Source organism: Talpa europaea, assembly GCF_964194135.1.
Source record: "Talpa europaea genome assembly, chromosome: 2".
Taxonomy (NCBI): Eukaryota; Metazoa; Chordata; class Mammalia; order Eulipotyphla; family Talpidae; genus Talpa; species Talpa europaea.
Genome location: NC_140068.1, coordinates 142,255,074 through 142,270,527, shown reverse-complemented (window position 1 = coordinate 142,270,527; position 15,454 = coordinate 142,255,074). Strand labels below are relative to the sequence as shown.

Here is a 15,454-nt window from a genome sequence, read left to right as displayed (position 1 = left end):
ACAGTGTGTGGAGAAAAAACAGGATTCCCCACATGTGGACCACCTGTCACAGCAGCTTGCCTGACATTCTAGTACCTTGTCAGTGGGTGTGTGATGGGACCGGCAGGTGAGGGCAAGAGAAAGGAAGTCAAGGAAAGAATTTGGTCATTGGAAAATGGTCAGGACATTGCTTTCCAGCTCTCTCTCCCTCTGCTTTCTCTTTCCCAGGCACAGTGCCACATCTCAGATCAGGCTGTGAGGTGACTGAAGGGCAGGCACTTGGGGTTCAGAGGAAGGGCATCCCCAGGAGCACATCCCCAGGCATAAGGAAGGCTGTTGCAGCCCCTGGGAGAAATCACCTCCGTGGGAGAGCAGTCTGCAGAGACATGCTCCTGCTCCGAGGGCTAGTCCTGAAAATAGGGGAAAATAATCTATCCAGTTCCTTGTGTTGGATCTGCTTTTAGTCCAGGCCCTGTGAGTGGAAAGGAAAGGTCTCTACTTCCTCCCTCAGCACCTCCCCACACACTCCCAGCAAGGGGAGGCAGCAGGGCTGGGAGCCTGAGCAGCTGCAGCTGTGGGGAAGGGCAGACCCTCTGCTCTGGTCCCTGCTCCTCTGTCTCCAGCTCTCAGTCCTCACTGGTGGACACTGGGGGATCCAGGACAGGAGCCCACAATGGACAGGGCTTGCCCTCTGCTTCCTGCCTCCCCACATCCTGGTTCTGCAAATTCCCTCTGCCTCAGGCACCCTGACCTTGTTCTGGGAGACCTGTCCTCCCCTGGAGGGAGACAGTCACCTCCCTTGTGCCCAGGGCCTCTGCTCCCAGCACCAACACCTTCTCTACCACTCTCTCTAGCTCTCTTCCCTTCAGTATAGACTCCGGAAAATGGACTAACCTTTTACTTTGAGGGTTTTAGTGGGGTCCAGAGAACAAGACATGGGTGTGTGAGGACAGTCAAGTGGGATTGACCCCATGGACTGTGTTTGCTAACCATTCGCCTCAGTGTTGCTACCAGGACAAAGAAGGAACTTGGGCTGACTCCTGTTGAAGCTCATGACACGTCGAGAGAGTTTCACTTTCCTCAGTGAGTTTTATTTTTTTTAAGATTTATTTCTTTATGTATACAAAAATGGCAGTACAGGCCAGAGGTCCCTGGGTCAGGGGTAGAAGGGATGCGGTATGAGAGAATTCACCAGAGACAAAGTGGGGAGCAGAACAGGCACTGAATGAAATATACTGCTGAGAGCAGCAGGCAAGGCAGGAGAGTTCTGCTGCACCATGTGGGTAGCTCCCTGGCTGGTCTGGGATTGAACTCATGTTGCAGGGGCTGCAGATAGCTTCACAGTGCTGTGCTTAACCCCTTGCACCACCACAGTCCCTCCATGAGTTCTCTTCTCTCATGCAACTCTTGTGAGCAAAACTGTCTCCTTCTCTATCTCTACTAGCACCTGATCCAAGAATATCTCCTGCCACGTTGGAATGTTCTGTGCCTGGCTATGGGGAGCCATTGGCAGATATTAAGCATTGAATTATGACTGGTGGGACTGTAAAACTGAGCTTAAGGCTTATTGAATTTTAATCAAGATCAATTGAATGGGGCAAACATGGCAGGGATTACCCTATTCTACCACACAGGGACAAGCGAGTCATCTTTCAAATTATAATCCATTATATCTCCAAGGAGAAGACTTCAAGACCTGTGCGGGCTCAGAGGCTCGGGTGAGACTTTAGGAAAATCGTGGCTGATTCACCTCTGCCTATAGATACTTAGTAGAACTTTGAGGAAGAGCCATGACCTCATCACCAGCCAACAGGAAGATGAGGGAGGAAGCCACGTGCTCCATCTCCCAGCAGCTGATGAAGGAGCCCGTGAGCGTCAACTGTGGGCACAGCTTCTGCCGCCAGTGCATAGACAATATCACTGGGCAGCAAAATCTTGTGACATCTTTTATTTGGCAGGCTCGCTGTCCCCTCTGTAAAACATCACTTCAAAGGGAGAGTGTCCGACCCAACAAGCACCTTGAAAACCTCATTGAAAGCGTCACGGAGCTAGAGCATGAGAGGCTGTGTGAGGAACACGGGGAGCAGCTCCACCTATTCTGTGAGGATGATGGGCAGCTCATCTGCTTGCTCTGTGAGCGCTCCCCCCAGCACAGAGGACACTGCACGGCTCTAGCGGAGGACGTGTATCCAGGCTACAAGGTGAGTGAGTGGCCATACCTTTCAGCAAGTTCTTCCTCTTACGTTGCACATTTTTTTTTATTTATTTTTTTGTGGGACCCTCGCCAGCAGCTGGGGAATGAACCGGCACTGCAGAGGCTGCGGGCAGCTTTGCAGCCCAGCGCTCAAATTCTGTATCACCAGGGGAGGCCTAGGTTACACATTTTTATTGAAATTAGTCTGAACACCAAGATCGTGACACTGAAATGTTTCTATCATGTTATTTTCTGAATAATAGTTTATTATGATCCGGGTGAATCAGGTCCTCATTTTGTATGCCAAATTTTAAGGTTGGGCAGAACCTTTCCTGTAAGAACTTCCTATAATGAACTTAATAGATTGTGCTCTTTGTCACACCTGCGTCATTCATGGCCTCACCTCAAATAATAATTGGAGACACCACAGCGTGCAAGAGCACAGGACAGCATCTGAAATCCCAGAGGTCAGAACTAACACCTTCTTGATATCCCAGAGTCCACAAGGAGTAAGAAAAGGAACTCAGGACGCCTGACGTCCCTCGGTGTGGGTGGTGAGGGGGGCACTAGGGGCAGGAATGAATGTGTGAGGGGGAGACTGCCCAGAAGTGAGTCCTGAAGGACACACAAAATATCACCATGGGCAGAGTGTGGGTAAGAGACAGGAGCCAGATCAGGTGGTTCACTTGTCACGAGAGCTTGCCTGACTCTTCGATGAGGCAGGCAGGAGGTGCGTGAGGGAAAGGCCATTGCGGGCATGGGAAAGGATGTCAGGAAGGAACCTTGGTATCACTCGGAATCCATACCCCTGCCCAGAGTGGCCTGGACACTAGGGATTTATTTGTGGAGGGAAAGATCAGGTTGACATGTAAAAGCACATTCTGCGTGGACAAAATAAACAAGGACAAATCTAAGGATTGGAAATGGCAACAGGTATGAGCATAAACTAGGAAGGGGAGTTAGGGTTTAAAAATACTTGGTGCGAGGGATGAAGCCTTGAGAGACGTTTCAATCATTTCCTATGTTTTTGACACAATAGCTTTTAGCATAAGGGTCCCTTTGCTGTGGAGGAATGAAGAAGTGGGATTCCTTCCTCTTTGCCCCTTTGACATTTGAAGTAACACCCCCAGTGTGGAGCTGTGAGTTCCCTCATCCTTGAGGTGCCTGTGTCTTGTGTGAAGGTTCTGGATCCTGTGTCAGGTCATGTCAGTCCTGACCACCACTCAGCACACTCACCTCCCCCTGTAACCCCATGAGCAGTTAGGGCTGTAATGGGGCAGGTCTCATTGCTTCCCACCATGTCATCAAATAGGAGCACCACAAGGTGATGGGCGTAGCCTCAAGAGTCAGACTGCTGAGGTGAAATACTAGGTCAGCCTCTTCCTAGATGGGCAACTGTGAGCAACTCAGTTCTTGATCATGACTTGGTTTCTCCATCTGTAAATGGAGAAAAATTTACCCCAGCCCACCCGACACACGCACCAGGAGGTTGTCATAAGCTGTAAGGACATTCGCTAGGTAGAGTTGAGAATTGCACTGTGCTCATAACAAAAGCAAACAAGGAGCTCCCCTGGTGGCGCAGCGGTTGAACGCTGGGCTATGAAGCTGCCCACAGCCTCTGCAGCGCAGGTTCGATCACTGGCCACTGGGCAGGGTCCCACATGGCCTGCAGACCTCTCCTGCCACACCCACTGCTCCCTCAGCAGTGTACTTCGTCAGTCTGCCTGTTCTGTTCCCCGCTCTGGCTCTGGTGAATTCTCTCACCTTCCGCCCTTCTGCCTGTACCCAGTGTTTGTATAAATAAGTAAATAAATCTTAAAAAAAAAAAAAGCATATCAGTCTTTTGGTAACTAGTTCCTGAGCACTATCTTGAGAGCATGTGATGTTTTGAGTATATTTGTGAGTCTGCGGAGGGCAGGAGGCAATTCCTTTACTGTGGACGACAATGAGCAGTTTTGTAAGCTTCAGATTCCTTCCCTTGAAAATATGAGAAAAGGGCGCCTACCTGGTGGCACAGAGGTTCATGTCTCAGTGCTATCAAACTATCCTAGCCACTGCAGCATGAGTTCGATCCCGGGCCAGGGACGTACCCACATAGCTCAGCAGACCCTTCCTGTCATGCACACTGCTCCCCTCAGCAGTTTCTTTCAGTCAGTCTGCCTGTTATGCTCCCCACTCGGTCTCTGTTGAATCCTCTCATCCCCCACACTTCTGACTTACACTCCAGTTCTTGTATGCATGAATAAATAAAAAATAAATCTTTAGTAAAAGAAAAAAGAAAGTGAGAGAAATTTTTCAATAAACCCTACAGCTCGATGTGGACAGGAATCACTATGAATTGATGTCATGACACTGTTCTTCAGGTGATAGCGGGGCTCCCCCTCATGACCTGGTTCTGTAACTTCAGCTGCCTTCCTGGGCTCTCTCCTGACTCTGTGTAACATGTGAAAAGTTCCCAGTGTATCAAATATTGTGTATTATCTATGACTAGTCCAGCACATTATTTTATAAAATTTGCTTTTAGATGATTTTAACCTTATATGATGTGCAGCAATTTCCTGGCTCACTGTAGTGGTAGATGTAGTCCAATCCTTAGATCCTCAATGAGCTGGGAATTGCATCTCTGCCACCTTCCAGTGATGGCCCCTTGGGCAGATTACTGTTCCCTTCCTAAGCCTCCACTTCTACAGCATAGAAAGATGTTACAATCTTAGCAACTGCTATGGGATGCCTAGGAATGATTTATGCTACTTCCCTCTTCTTGCGTCCTGTCACAGTGTAAGTATCAAAAATATAATCAATGTCATTGTATGGCCTGGAGGCTGCGATTTCCTATAAGTACCAAATGAAGATTTTGAAATGGATTAGCCAGATCTCACCCAATTTTTCCTGCAGGAAAAGCTCCAAGACATTGTAACAAAATTGAAGGGAATGCAAAAACTCTGTAAGAGTGCAAAGTTGTTCACGACAGAGCAAATAACTGAATGGGAGGTAAGAATTTGAGTTTAATGATCACAAACTATTTTTCATCCTGAATTCAAGTATAGACTATGACTGGGCAAAATACTCATTGATAGTTTATTCTCATTAAACCAGTACAAACTGCTGAACCCAAAGAATATGCCAGTTTTTTAAAAATTACTCCGTTGTCTAATCTAGGCGATTTTTCCTCTACTTTTTTCAGCCTTGCAGGAGCAAAGTGCTAGGCATCCCATCACCTCAGTTGGGAGAAACAAACCTGTTGTGCCCCTTATCTTCAATGGGCTTCACATTTTCAATAACTGAAATTACCTCCTGTCTGAAGATCGTGAACTCACCTGTGCACATTTACCAGAGTTCAGGGTCAGATCCTGTACCTTCCTGGTTGCAATACCACCCTAAGGGAATACAAATAACAGGACCAGTGCAGAAGACCTTCCCATAACTCAAGCTTGTGAGGTTGTGATGAGGATAGAGCTCTCCAAGAACTTACACACTCTTGCACTGCAGACTGTGGGTCTCTAAGACAGTGTCCGTGGCTGACCAGCCCCTGCAGGATCAGAGGCACATTCTTTTATGGATATGGATGTAATCCATCATTTAGTAACCAAATTCCCCAGATGTGTGAGCCATTTTGCCTCTTTTAGTCTCTTACCACCTTGACCCTGCTTCTTTGTGAGTGGATGTGAAACTTGACTCGTCCATCCTATTTTGAGATCCTTGGAAGTTGGAGGACCTTATTTGAAAATGACAGTGTAGGTGTTACAACTGCCTGTCTCCTCATTTCTGGAAAATAGGTCATAGGGAGAACTTCTATTGCTACAAACCATGTCAATGACAGAGTCCAGCTGTCCCATGTCTCCTACAAAAAGATCTACCTCAGGGCCTCCCTGCTGGCTCAAGGGGATTAAGTCTGAGACAATGAAGCTATTGGTAGCCACTGCAGCATGAGTTCGAATACTGGCCAGGGAGATGACCCACAGGGCCCAGCAGACCTCTCTCGCCTCGCCGGCTGCTCCCCTCAGCACTGTATTTCAATCTGCCTGTTCTGCTCCCCACTCTGTCTCTGATGAATCCTCTCACCTCTGCACCTCTGGCCTACACCCCAGTTCTTGTATGCATAAATAAATAAAATCTTAAAAAAAAAGTTCCACTTCATCCTACTCAATACTCCACCTACCACAATACCACAGTCACTAAAACACTGTTGGAATTGAGAAAGCACCAACGCAAATTGCAATTCCGTATATCACAAATGAAAACTGTTAAGTGTTACACATAAAGATGAAATATGAATCCTGGTAAGTGCAATAATACGTCTGGTAGCTCTTCAGGCCTCCCCTATTGAGTATTATAGACTCTCCTATGAGCCTGATGACTTAAATTCAGTATTGGTTATATTCACTATCAGCATTTAGTTCAAGAAATTCCCAGAACATATAGATAGGGTGGTGCTTTCCCACAGTGCTTGGTTTTATCTTCCTAAATGATAAGTTACTTGCTGTTGGCCAAATTCCATTATTCTCCTGTTTAGCATTCTGGGACCTTCTTCTTCCGCAACGTGGCTGGCGAAGGAAATGGACCAGGTGGCTGCAGCTTGTGATCACCTTCCATATGAGAGTGCCAGCCTTTAGGTCATTTCTAAGTGTACAGTCCAGTGGCATGAAATGCATTTAGTTTTCTAAGTGTACAGTCCAGTGGCATGAAATGCATTTAATACAGTCCAGTGGCATGACATGCATCTCCGTCTTCAGAACTATTTCAGCATTAGAAATGGAAACTCTATGTCCATGAACAATAACTCCATTGCTCCCTCCTTCCAGCTTGGGGGCCGCCATTCTACTTCTTGTTTCTCAATTTGACGAGGGCCCACGTATGAGAAGTCTCATAGGGTCTTTCTCTTTTGTGCTTTGGCTCATGTCCCTCAGCATGAATCTTCAAGATAGTCCAGTTGGGCACGTGTCACAGTTTGCTTTCCTCCTAGGGGTGAGCAGATTTGCACTATGTCCCAGGCCCACCTGTGTTTACCGACTCACCATAGAGGTATGTTTGGTTTGTTTCCCCCTTTTCTGCCTACTTTCTTGATTCTAGGAAAATATAGCGCTTCGGAGACAAGAAATCCAGTCTGAGTTTAGGAATGTCCATAACTTCCTCGATGAGGAGGAGAGGGCTTATCTATGGAGACTGAAGAAAGAGGAAGAGAAGCTGCTGGGGAGATGGTACTACAGAAAAGCCAGTCTGGACTATCAGAGCCGTGAACTGGAGCGCCTCCTCCTGGAACTAGCCCAGAATTTATTGCAGGTGAGGGAGGCTGTGAACTTGGAGGAAAGAAAGAATGTGCTTGTTTCTAATCTATTCAGAGGAGAGTGTGGAGGAAGACTGTGAAGTTTGTCGAGTCCTCGCTGCCTCATTCAATATTTAAAGTAATAAATGTTTAAGACTATAACAGCAGCAGCTCTTTTGCCCATTTCTGTCTATGCAAGTGTCCTTTAATCTTCTCTCCCTTTTTATTATAAACCTCCCCTTTGGGAACCAAAGAGAAGATCCATATCAATGTCAGCTGGTGGACTGTGCAGTGGCAGTATGTGAATCAGAAACCTGCTTCTCTGGTTCGAATGTAGGTTTTTTGGCCATATGGAACCACAAAATAACCTTCATCCCATTTATTCACACTTGTCAGTTGTTCATGGAACCTTCTCACCATCTCTTGAAAATGACTGGTGGTATAGAGTGGGGAAGCCTAAATGAATGATAACCTCCTGAATCACTTATCTTGGGCCATGGGTTCTTAGGGAACCTCATTTCAGCTGCCTGAAGCTTCCAGCCGGTAAACATAAATGCCTGGACTCCAGTTGCTATTGCAAGACTGGTGGTTGCACTGTGAGGGTGAGGATGTAGCATGACAGCGCTCTCAGCAGGTGTCGCCTGCTGCCTCTGCCTCAGTGTCCCAGAGCCAGGGTCTGGGCATGGATTCCCACTGAGGACCTTTGTCATAGGTGACAAAGGTAATATGGGTTTCTTAGAAGGAAACTGGATCACTAATAGAAGAAGGTAATACAATCTTGCATCTGGCCACTTCCCTAAGGTCACAGGCTAATGTCAATGCAGACTGCATGACTCCCCACAACCCTGAGCAAGTGTGATCACACATTCACACACACTGGAAGTGACTATCCTAGGGGACTGGGATAGGAGTCTTTCTACCTGGGTATGTGTGGATGTGTCAGGCTTTGTCACTCTACTTCCTGGGGTGGAGTGTTCATAGCAAGTAGCCCTATGTTTCCAGTGACAAGAAATTCTGATTTCCCCACACTCACATTTGTCTTTGTTTTTACTCTAGGATGTGAAAGACACATTAAACAGGTGAGTCTGTATGAATGTGGGAGTGTGAGGATGTGGGCAGTTGTGTGACTACCCAGAGCTGAATGGAATGTCCCCTGTTTCTTATAGGTATTCAGATGTGAAGCTGAAATTGCCAGAGACCTTCTGTTTGGATCCTCAAACTGTGTGCCATGTTCCTGAGCTTTACTTTGATGTGAAGAAAATGTTAAGGCACTTCCAAGGTGTGTGAAGTCAACAGTTCCCTTCATGCTTTACATAGAATGTCCCTTTGGTGGCAACTAACTCAGCAGCTGTCCCTGGATAGACTCAGAGACAGAGAGGCTGTTTAGCTGTTCTCAGTAGGGCTGGAACTCTCTACCTTGTGGGTAGACAGAGATGTAGCTTCCCTGTTAACTCTTCAGGCTCTTCCAATTCCTTTTCTCCCAGACTAATCACCTGCTCATTCTCCCCATTGAAATAACAATATAGAAAATTTCACTTCCCTCACTTATCATGACATTTAACAGCATCAATGTGTGCAGTGCTTAGAATATGTCTACAACTGAACATTTATTAACATTTCATTAAACTCTCAGCAATGTAAGAAAGATAGATCAGTATTCTAGACTGTGATGAAAATGATTTAAAGCCTTGACTCTAAATGTTAGAATCCTAATGAAAGCCAGTATGACCAATTCCAATCCTGAGCTTTCAATCCTTTAGTTCTTACTTAGTATTTGTCATTTTCCATATGTCCACAATTAGATAATAAGCTAAATATTATTAAAAAATTCTTTAGGCTGTAAAATCAGAATGAACCTGACAGAGGCCAAACCTGAATTGATTGCACTGGTGTATTGCTATTTTAAGCATGTATTTTATCCCACCATTTTATTTCTTTAAAGATTTATTTATTAACGCATACTAGAGCTGGGGCACAGGCCTGAGGTGTTGGGGTGGTGGTGGAAGGATTCACCTGAGACAGAGTGGGGAACAGAACAGGCAGACTGACTGGAATACACTGCTAAGGGAACAGTGGGCGAGATAGGAGAGGTGAAGTGCCATGTAGGTTGGCTCCCTGGCCAGCCATGGATTGAACTTGTGCTGCAGAGGCTGAGGATAGCTTCACAGTGCTGTGCTTAACCCCTTGTGCCCCGAGGGAGGCCCAGGAGTCATCTATTTTCTATTTAGGTTGCTTCTGCAGGAATTTTCCCATATCTGCCCATTATCATTTATAAGCATTTTGATTGTGTAATCTTAGCATTTTTATTGGTGTTTTTATTATTGTATTACACTGAATTGTGTTCAAATAACGGGTGTGTGTCATACAGATCTACAGACATATGTTCATTCTTTCATTGTGACTAGTCTTATTCATGACTACATAGTCCATGTAGAAAATGTGATGTAAACTGCATTTTCTCTACTTATTAATCACTGGTATTTTTACTTGTCAATTAAATTGGCCTGTTTGAGGGCCTCTCCAGTGGCACAGCGTGTTGAGCGCAGTGTTGTGAAGCTGACCGCAGCCTCCGCAGCACCGGATGGATTCCCGCAGGCCAGTTAGATTCCCACATGGGGAGGCAGACCTCTCCTGTCTCGCCCGCTGCTCCGCTCAGCAGTGTATTTTAGTCAGTCTGCCTGTTCTGTTCACCGCTCTGTCTCTGGTGAATCCTCTCACCACCCGCATCTCTGGATTGTACCCCAGCTCTTGTATAAATAAAAAATTAGGAAATAAAAAAAAAATAAATAAAAATAAATCAGTCTGTTTGAAAATCCCAGTCTTCCCCACTTTAGTGACCATTTTGGCCAGCCTCATCTGTCAGTTATGGAAGGAAGAAGGTTGATATGTTTTAGGATGATTGTAGAGTTTTCCCTTTTGCCTTGCTTATGGTTTATTTTGAGATTATATAGTGCACGCATGTTTGGAATTTTGAATTTTTCCTAGTGAAATGTATATTAATTGATTAGGTATCTCTTTTCTCCCTTCATAATACTTTCACTTAACACTATTTGATAAATGTAACAGCTATATAACTATATAATCTACCTTTCAGGTCTCAAGTTACAGTTTCACTATAAACAACAGGTAGTTATAAAAGTCCAGCGGATCTTTCCCCTTTCAGTATAATTTACTTTGCATTTTGATCTGTGCACTATGGCTATTTTGGATTGTTCATGTAACATGAATTGAAATCCTCACTTCTAGGGCCTCCCTGGTGGCACAGCAGTTGAGCACTGGGCTGCGAAGCTGCCCACAGCCTCTGCAGCACCAGTTCAATCCCCGGCCACCAGCGAGGGTCCCACATGGCATGACAGACCTCTCCTGCAGTGCCCGCTGCTCCCATCCTCAGTGTATTTGGTCACTCTGCCTGTTAAGTTCTCTACTCTGGCTCTGGTGAATTCTCTCACCCTTCTGCGCTACTGACTGTACCCAGTGCTTGTGTAAATAAATAAATAAATCCTTAAAAAAAAAAGAAAACCTCACTTCTAGAAGAGTTGCATGAGGGGTTCATTCCAATGGTGACAACAGGAGTGATAAATAGGGAAGCACCCAGGACTAGGAGGTGGTAGGGCCATGGCCACTCGGGGCCTGTGTGGCAGGGCAGGGAGCTGTGAGGACGGGTTCCTGTGAACAGGCATAGATGATGGAGACCTGCCATCGCAGGCAATATAGAAGGACTTGGGTCCTGATGACTCCTAGTTCTGCTTCTGTCTGCTCCCTGGGCTTCCCCAGTGCTTCCCGTTGACTGAAGCCAACACAATCAGAAGGGCGGGAGGATGATCATTGGGTCCTCAGGGTCAACCTTCAGTTCTCAGCCTTGGTGCAGCTGATCATGTTTAACTCAGGAATATATTGTAGTTTCACTTCTTGCTACAACATCCTGTTATCATTGTTGCTTTGTAATTACACTCCTGGCCAGAGTCACACTTAAGAAATTATACTCCTGTGGCCTCCCTGGTGGAGCAAGGGGTTAAGAAGCAACCTATGAAGCTGTCTGCAGTGACTGCAGCAGGAGTTTAATCCCTAGCCAGGAAGCTACCCACATGGCATGGCAGACCTCTCCTGACTCACCCGCTGCTCCCCTCAGCAGTGTATTTCAGTCAGTCTGCCGGTTCTGTTCCCCACTCTTTCTCTGGTGAGTCTTCTCACCCCCTACACCTCTGGCCTATGCCCAGTTCTTATATGCATAAATAAACAAAACTTTAAAAACAAACAAATTATACTCCTGGCCAGCATCACGCTTAAAAGATAATTATTTTTTTTAATTTACTTATGCTAGTCAGATCGTTTGATATACATTATTCCAGCATAAATTGTTTCATTTTTTACTCATCCCTGGGACAATATGAACTATCATCTGCAGACTTCACACCTAAATTCATGGGATGGACAGGTGCTCTGAGGGCTGAATAGAATGCTGGGATCTGAGGTAACTATTTCAATAACATAATATGGTAGGACCTATATTAATTTGCTTTCTGATAACCAGTGTGAAAGTTTATCACTAAAAAAAGGGGATAAGCTTCTTTTTTGCTTCAATATTTCGTGATTCTTGGTGGTCCTACATGGGGGATAAGGGATGTCAAGAGAACAGTAACCACTCTGGTTAGTCAGTCCCTTGCCTTCTCTGAGGCACTGAGTTGGTGATGGTGACAGTGATGGAGAGGATATTACTTCCACTTATAGCTTACTGACCAAATGCCAGGAATTTCTCCAATCAGTAGGGTGCTGAGCTCCTTCAATCCACCCCACCATTACTGTGGCAGGTGTGATGATTTCCTACTATATGCAGAGTCTCAGAAATAGACTCACAGAGCTACAAGAGGTAGGCAGCACCTGAATCCAGGAAGGTTATACTTGAAGTGCACTGTCTTCTCATCATATAAAATGTGTCTTTCTCTCTTATCGGTCAACGTGACTCTGGACCCAGACACAGCTCATTGTGAACTAATCCTGTCTGAGGATCGGAGATATGTGACCCGTGGAGGCAGCCAGGAGAAGTATTTCAGTTCTACAAGATTCTGTTTCTTACCCTGTGTCCTGGGCTGTGAGGGCTTCACCTCAGGAAGACATTACTTTGAAGTGGATGTGGGAGCTGGATCTGGGTGGGACTTAGGAGTTTGTCTGGAAAATGTGCGGAGGAAAAAGGACATGACCCCAGAGCCTCAGTCTGGCTTCTGGGCCATCAGACATTGCCAGAAGAATGGCTACATGGCCCTTACCTTCCCCCCAACTTCCCTTGCCATGAGGGAGCGGCCCCTGCTGGTGGGAGTTTTTCTGGCTGTGAGGCTGGACTTGTGTCCTTTTACAGCATGAGCACTGGCTCCCACATCTTCACCTTTCCAAGGGCCTCCTTCTCTGATCCTCTTCGGCCTTATTTCCAGGTTAATCATTCTTCTCCTTTGTTCCTCCCTCTACCCCTGGAGTCAATTTAAAAGAGTCTCTTTTGTTTCCCGTCATAGAAATAAAACGTCAGTCCTATGAGGACAGAACTAGGTCTGTATTGTCATCTGCTGTTTCCCTTTTCCTGGACCGGCGCTGAGTTCTCAGTGGACACTCAGTGAGTGTTCCATGACTGCTGGACACAGCCACTGTGCAGACAGCACAGAAGATCCGCCTGACCTGCGGGGAAGCGAGAGAACAGCAGGGTCATCCCTCATGCTCTCCCCCATCACTGGGTCAGATCTCTGAGCTGCCAGGGTCCTGGTCTCTCACTGGGTGTCTGGCCATTTCATTTCATGTGAAGTTTTCACACCTCATCCATGTTGTCGTTTGGGTCAGTATTTGCTTTTGTTTATGGACAAACCATTGCAGTGCATGGATGTCACGCACTGTGTGTGCCCGTTCATCAAAGGACGGACATTGGTTGTTTCCACTTTGGGGCGAGTTCAAATGATACCACTGAGAGCAGTGTTGTGCAAGTTTTTTGTCACTGTGTTTAAATTTGGAGGTTTGTACCTAGGAGTAGAATTGCCACTTCCTGTGGTAACTTGTCCATCTTTTTAAGAAACTGTCTGTTTTCCAAGGATGCTACAATATTTTATATCCCCACACCCATGTATGACTTTCCAATTTCTCTACATTTTATTGGGTATTTTTCAAGGTAACTATGCTAACGGTGTTCAGTGCTGTCTCCTTGAGATTTTCTTTCTTCTGGCTTTGCATTTTCCTAATAACTGGTGAAGGTGACAGCTTCATGGCTAATTGTGTGTCTTTTTGGAATAATCTCTATTCACATACATTGCCCATTTTAGCTGGGTTATTTGTATTTTGGTTTGTAATAACTTCTGTATGCTAATTACAGTTCTAGGTATGTCCCTTATCAGCCTAATAATTTTAGAAACTTTCTGTCATTCTCTGAGTTCTCTTTTACATTCTTGATGGAGTCCTATGAAGTTCACCTCAGTATCCTTGTTATATTGAACTTTTATTACTTGTGTTTTGGGTGTCATCCAGATAACCGCTGGGAACCCAAGGGAACAAGAGTTTTTCCTTCTCTTTTCTTCCAAACGGTTTTAACCATTTCAGTTCTTACACTTAGATCTTTGGTTCATTTTGGGGACTCCAGTGATCTGTCCACTCTGGTTCTTTGAATTCTCCATCCTACACTCCTCATACGCAAAGGGGATGCACTGAGGGAGGGGCTCTTTCTGGCCTCCCCTGAGCTGTCTCAGCACATCGCACACATCACCTGAAGCAATGGGCTCTCCCCACTTTCGGGACGTGTTTCTGAAGGTTCATCTGCGTCACCACCCCTCTCAGCCCTGAGCTCTGCATGATCCCCTCCTTTACACAGCAGGTGCTGGGGGACAGTGGTCACAGGACAGACCCTGTCATGAACTTGTCTTTGTCTGGCTGCTGCTGTGGGGATGGTTGATCCCCTGTGGGGATCTCCTTTCCTGCTCCTTTGACAAGACAGCTCAGGAGGAGCTGTGCCTGGGGGCAGAGTTGCATTCAGGACAGTGATCTGGTAGAGGGAGATGCAAGGAGTTATTTTGGGATCAGGGACCCAGGGACACATTCTCCCTCTGTCTGTGAGCTATATGCCTCAGGAGCTGGTGTAGCCAGTCCCTGTGTGTGGCCTGCCTGCAGGCTATGCCAGGATAATATGAATCTTCAGATGTGAAATGGCAGAGACTAGGGAGCACCCAGGAGAATGCAGAGACTGAGATTCTCAGAGACTGAGTAGCTGGGCCACCATTGGAACCAGCAGCTTCTGAGCCTGAGCAGCTGGTCACCCTTGGCTGGGTTGTTCCTCAGCTCCTCTGCAGGTCAGCCACCTTGACAGAGCCCCTAGGGCATTCAGATCAGCACCAAGCAAAACACCTGTCCCAGGATCCAGCCAGGGGCTCTAGAACCCCAGTCACTGTCTGGCTCCACTTCACCCGACCAGCCCCTCAGCCTAGCAGAAGTACTTTCTTTTACAAATACCTATTGTGCGATTATCAGAAATGCCTCTTCCATCCTAGGCTATCAATATGGCAAGGGACTATGCTGCCTGCCTCCCAGCACCCAAGCTTGCAGCCTTAGAGCCTGTTCATCTGCTCCCCTGCTTAAGCATTAAAGGCCTGTCAGATCTACCTAGGGCTCCAAATTCCTTTCCCCCTCCTGAATAACAATGAACCTGGCTGGTGCTGCCAGTTTCAGGACTTCTCCCAAATCTGTCTGGCCCTGCCCCCAGGCAGTTACTTTCTGAGTTGACACAAGGGAAAGGAAACCACATGCAGGAGCCCTGAAGTGGAGCTCCAGGGGGACTAGCAGCGATTTTGTTGCTGACTGCTCTGTGAGGAAGGGAGGATTGAAGAAGTCCAGGCCAAGGTTTGCTCTGGGGTGAACTGTGAGTTCTGTCTGTGTGACTGTGGGGGTGTGTGCGCGGACAGGGGTGTGTGTTTCACGTGGGTGTGGTCCCTGGCAATAAGGAGCTCACTGGAACCTAAAAATGGTCAGGACATTGCTTTCCAGCTCTCTCTCCCTCT

The 15,454-nt window shown here is 46.5% G+C and overlaps 1 protein-coding gene across 1 annotated transcript; it reads left to right on the top strand.

Moving 5' to 3' along the window:
* Window positions 1–1,769: 1,769 nt before the first annotated feature.
* On the top strand, window positions 1,770–12,913 carry LOC311188413 (E3 ubiquitin-protein ligase TRIM38-like; the record flags this gene model as incomplete). Its single annotated transcript, XM_084259513.1, is given in 6 exon segments — window positions 1,770–2,180; window positions 7,244–7,453; window positions 8,493–8,515; window positions 8,603–8,715; window positions 12,388–12,756; window positions 12,759–12,913. Coding segments are annotated over 6 exon segments (1,281 nt in total).
* Window positions 12,914–15,454: the final 2,541 nt, after the last annotated feature.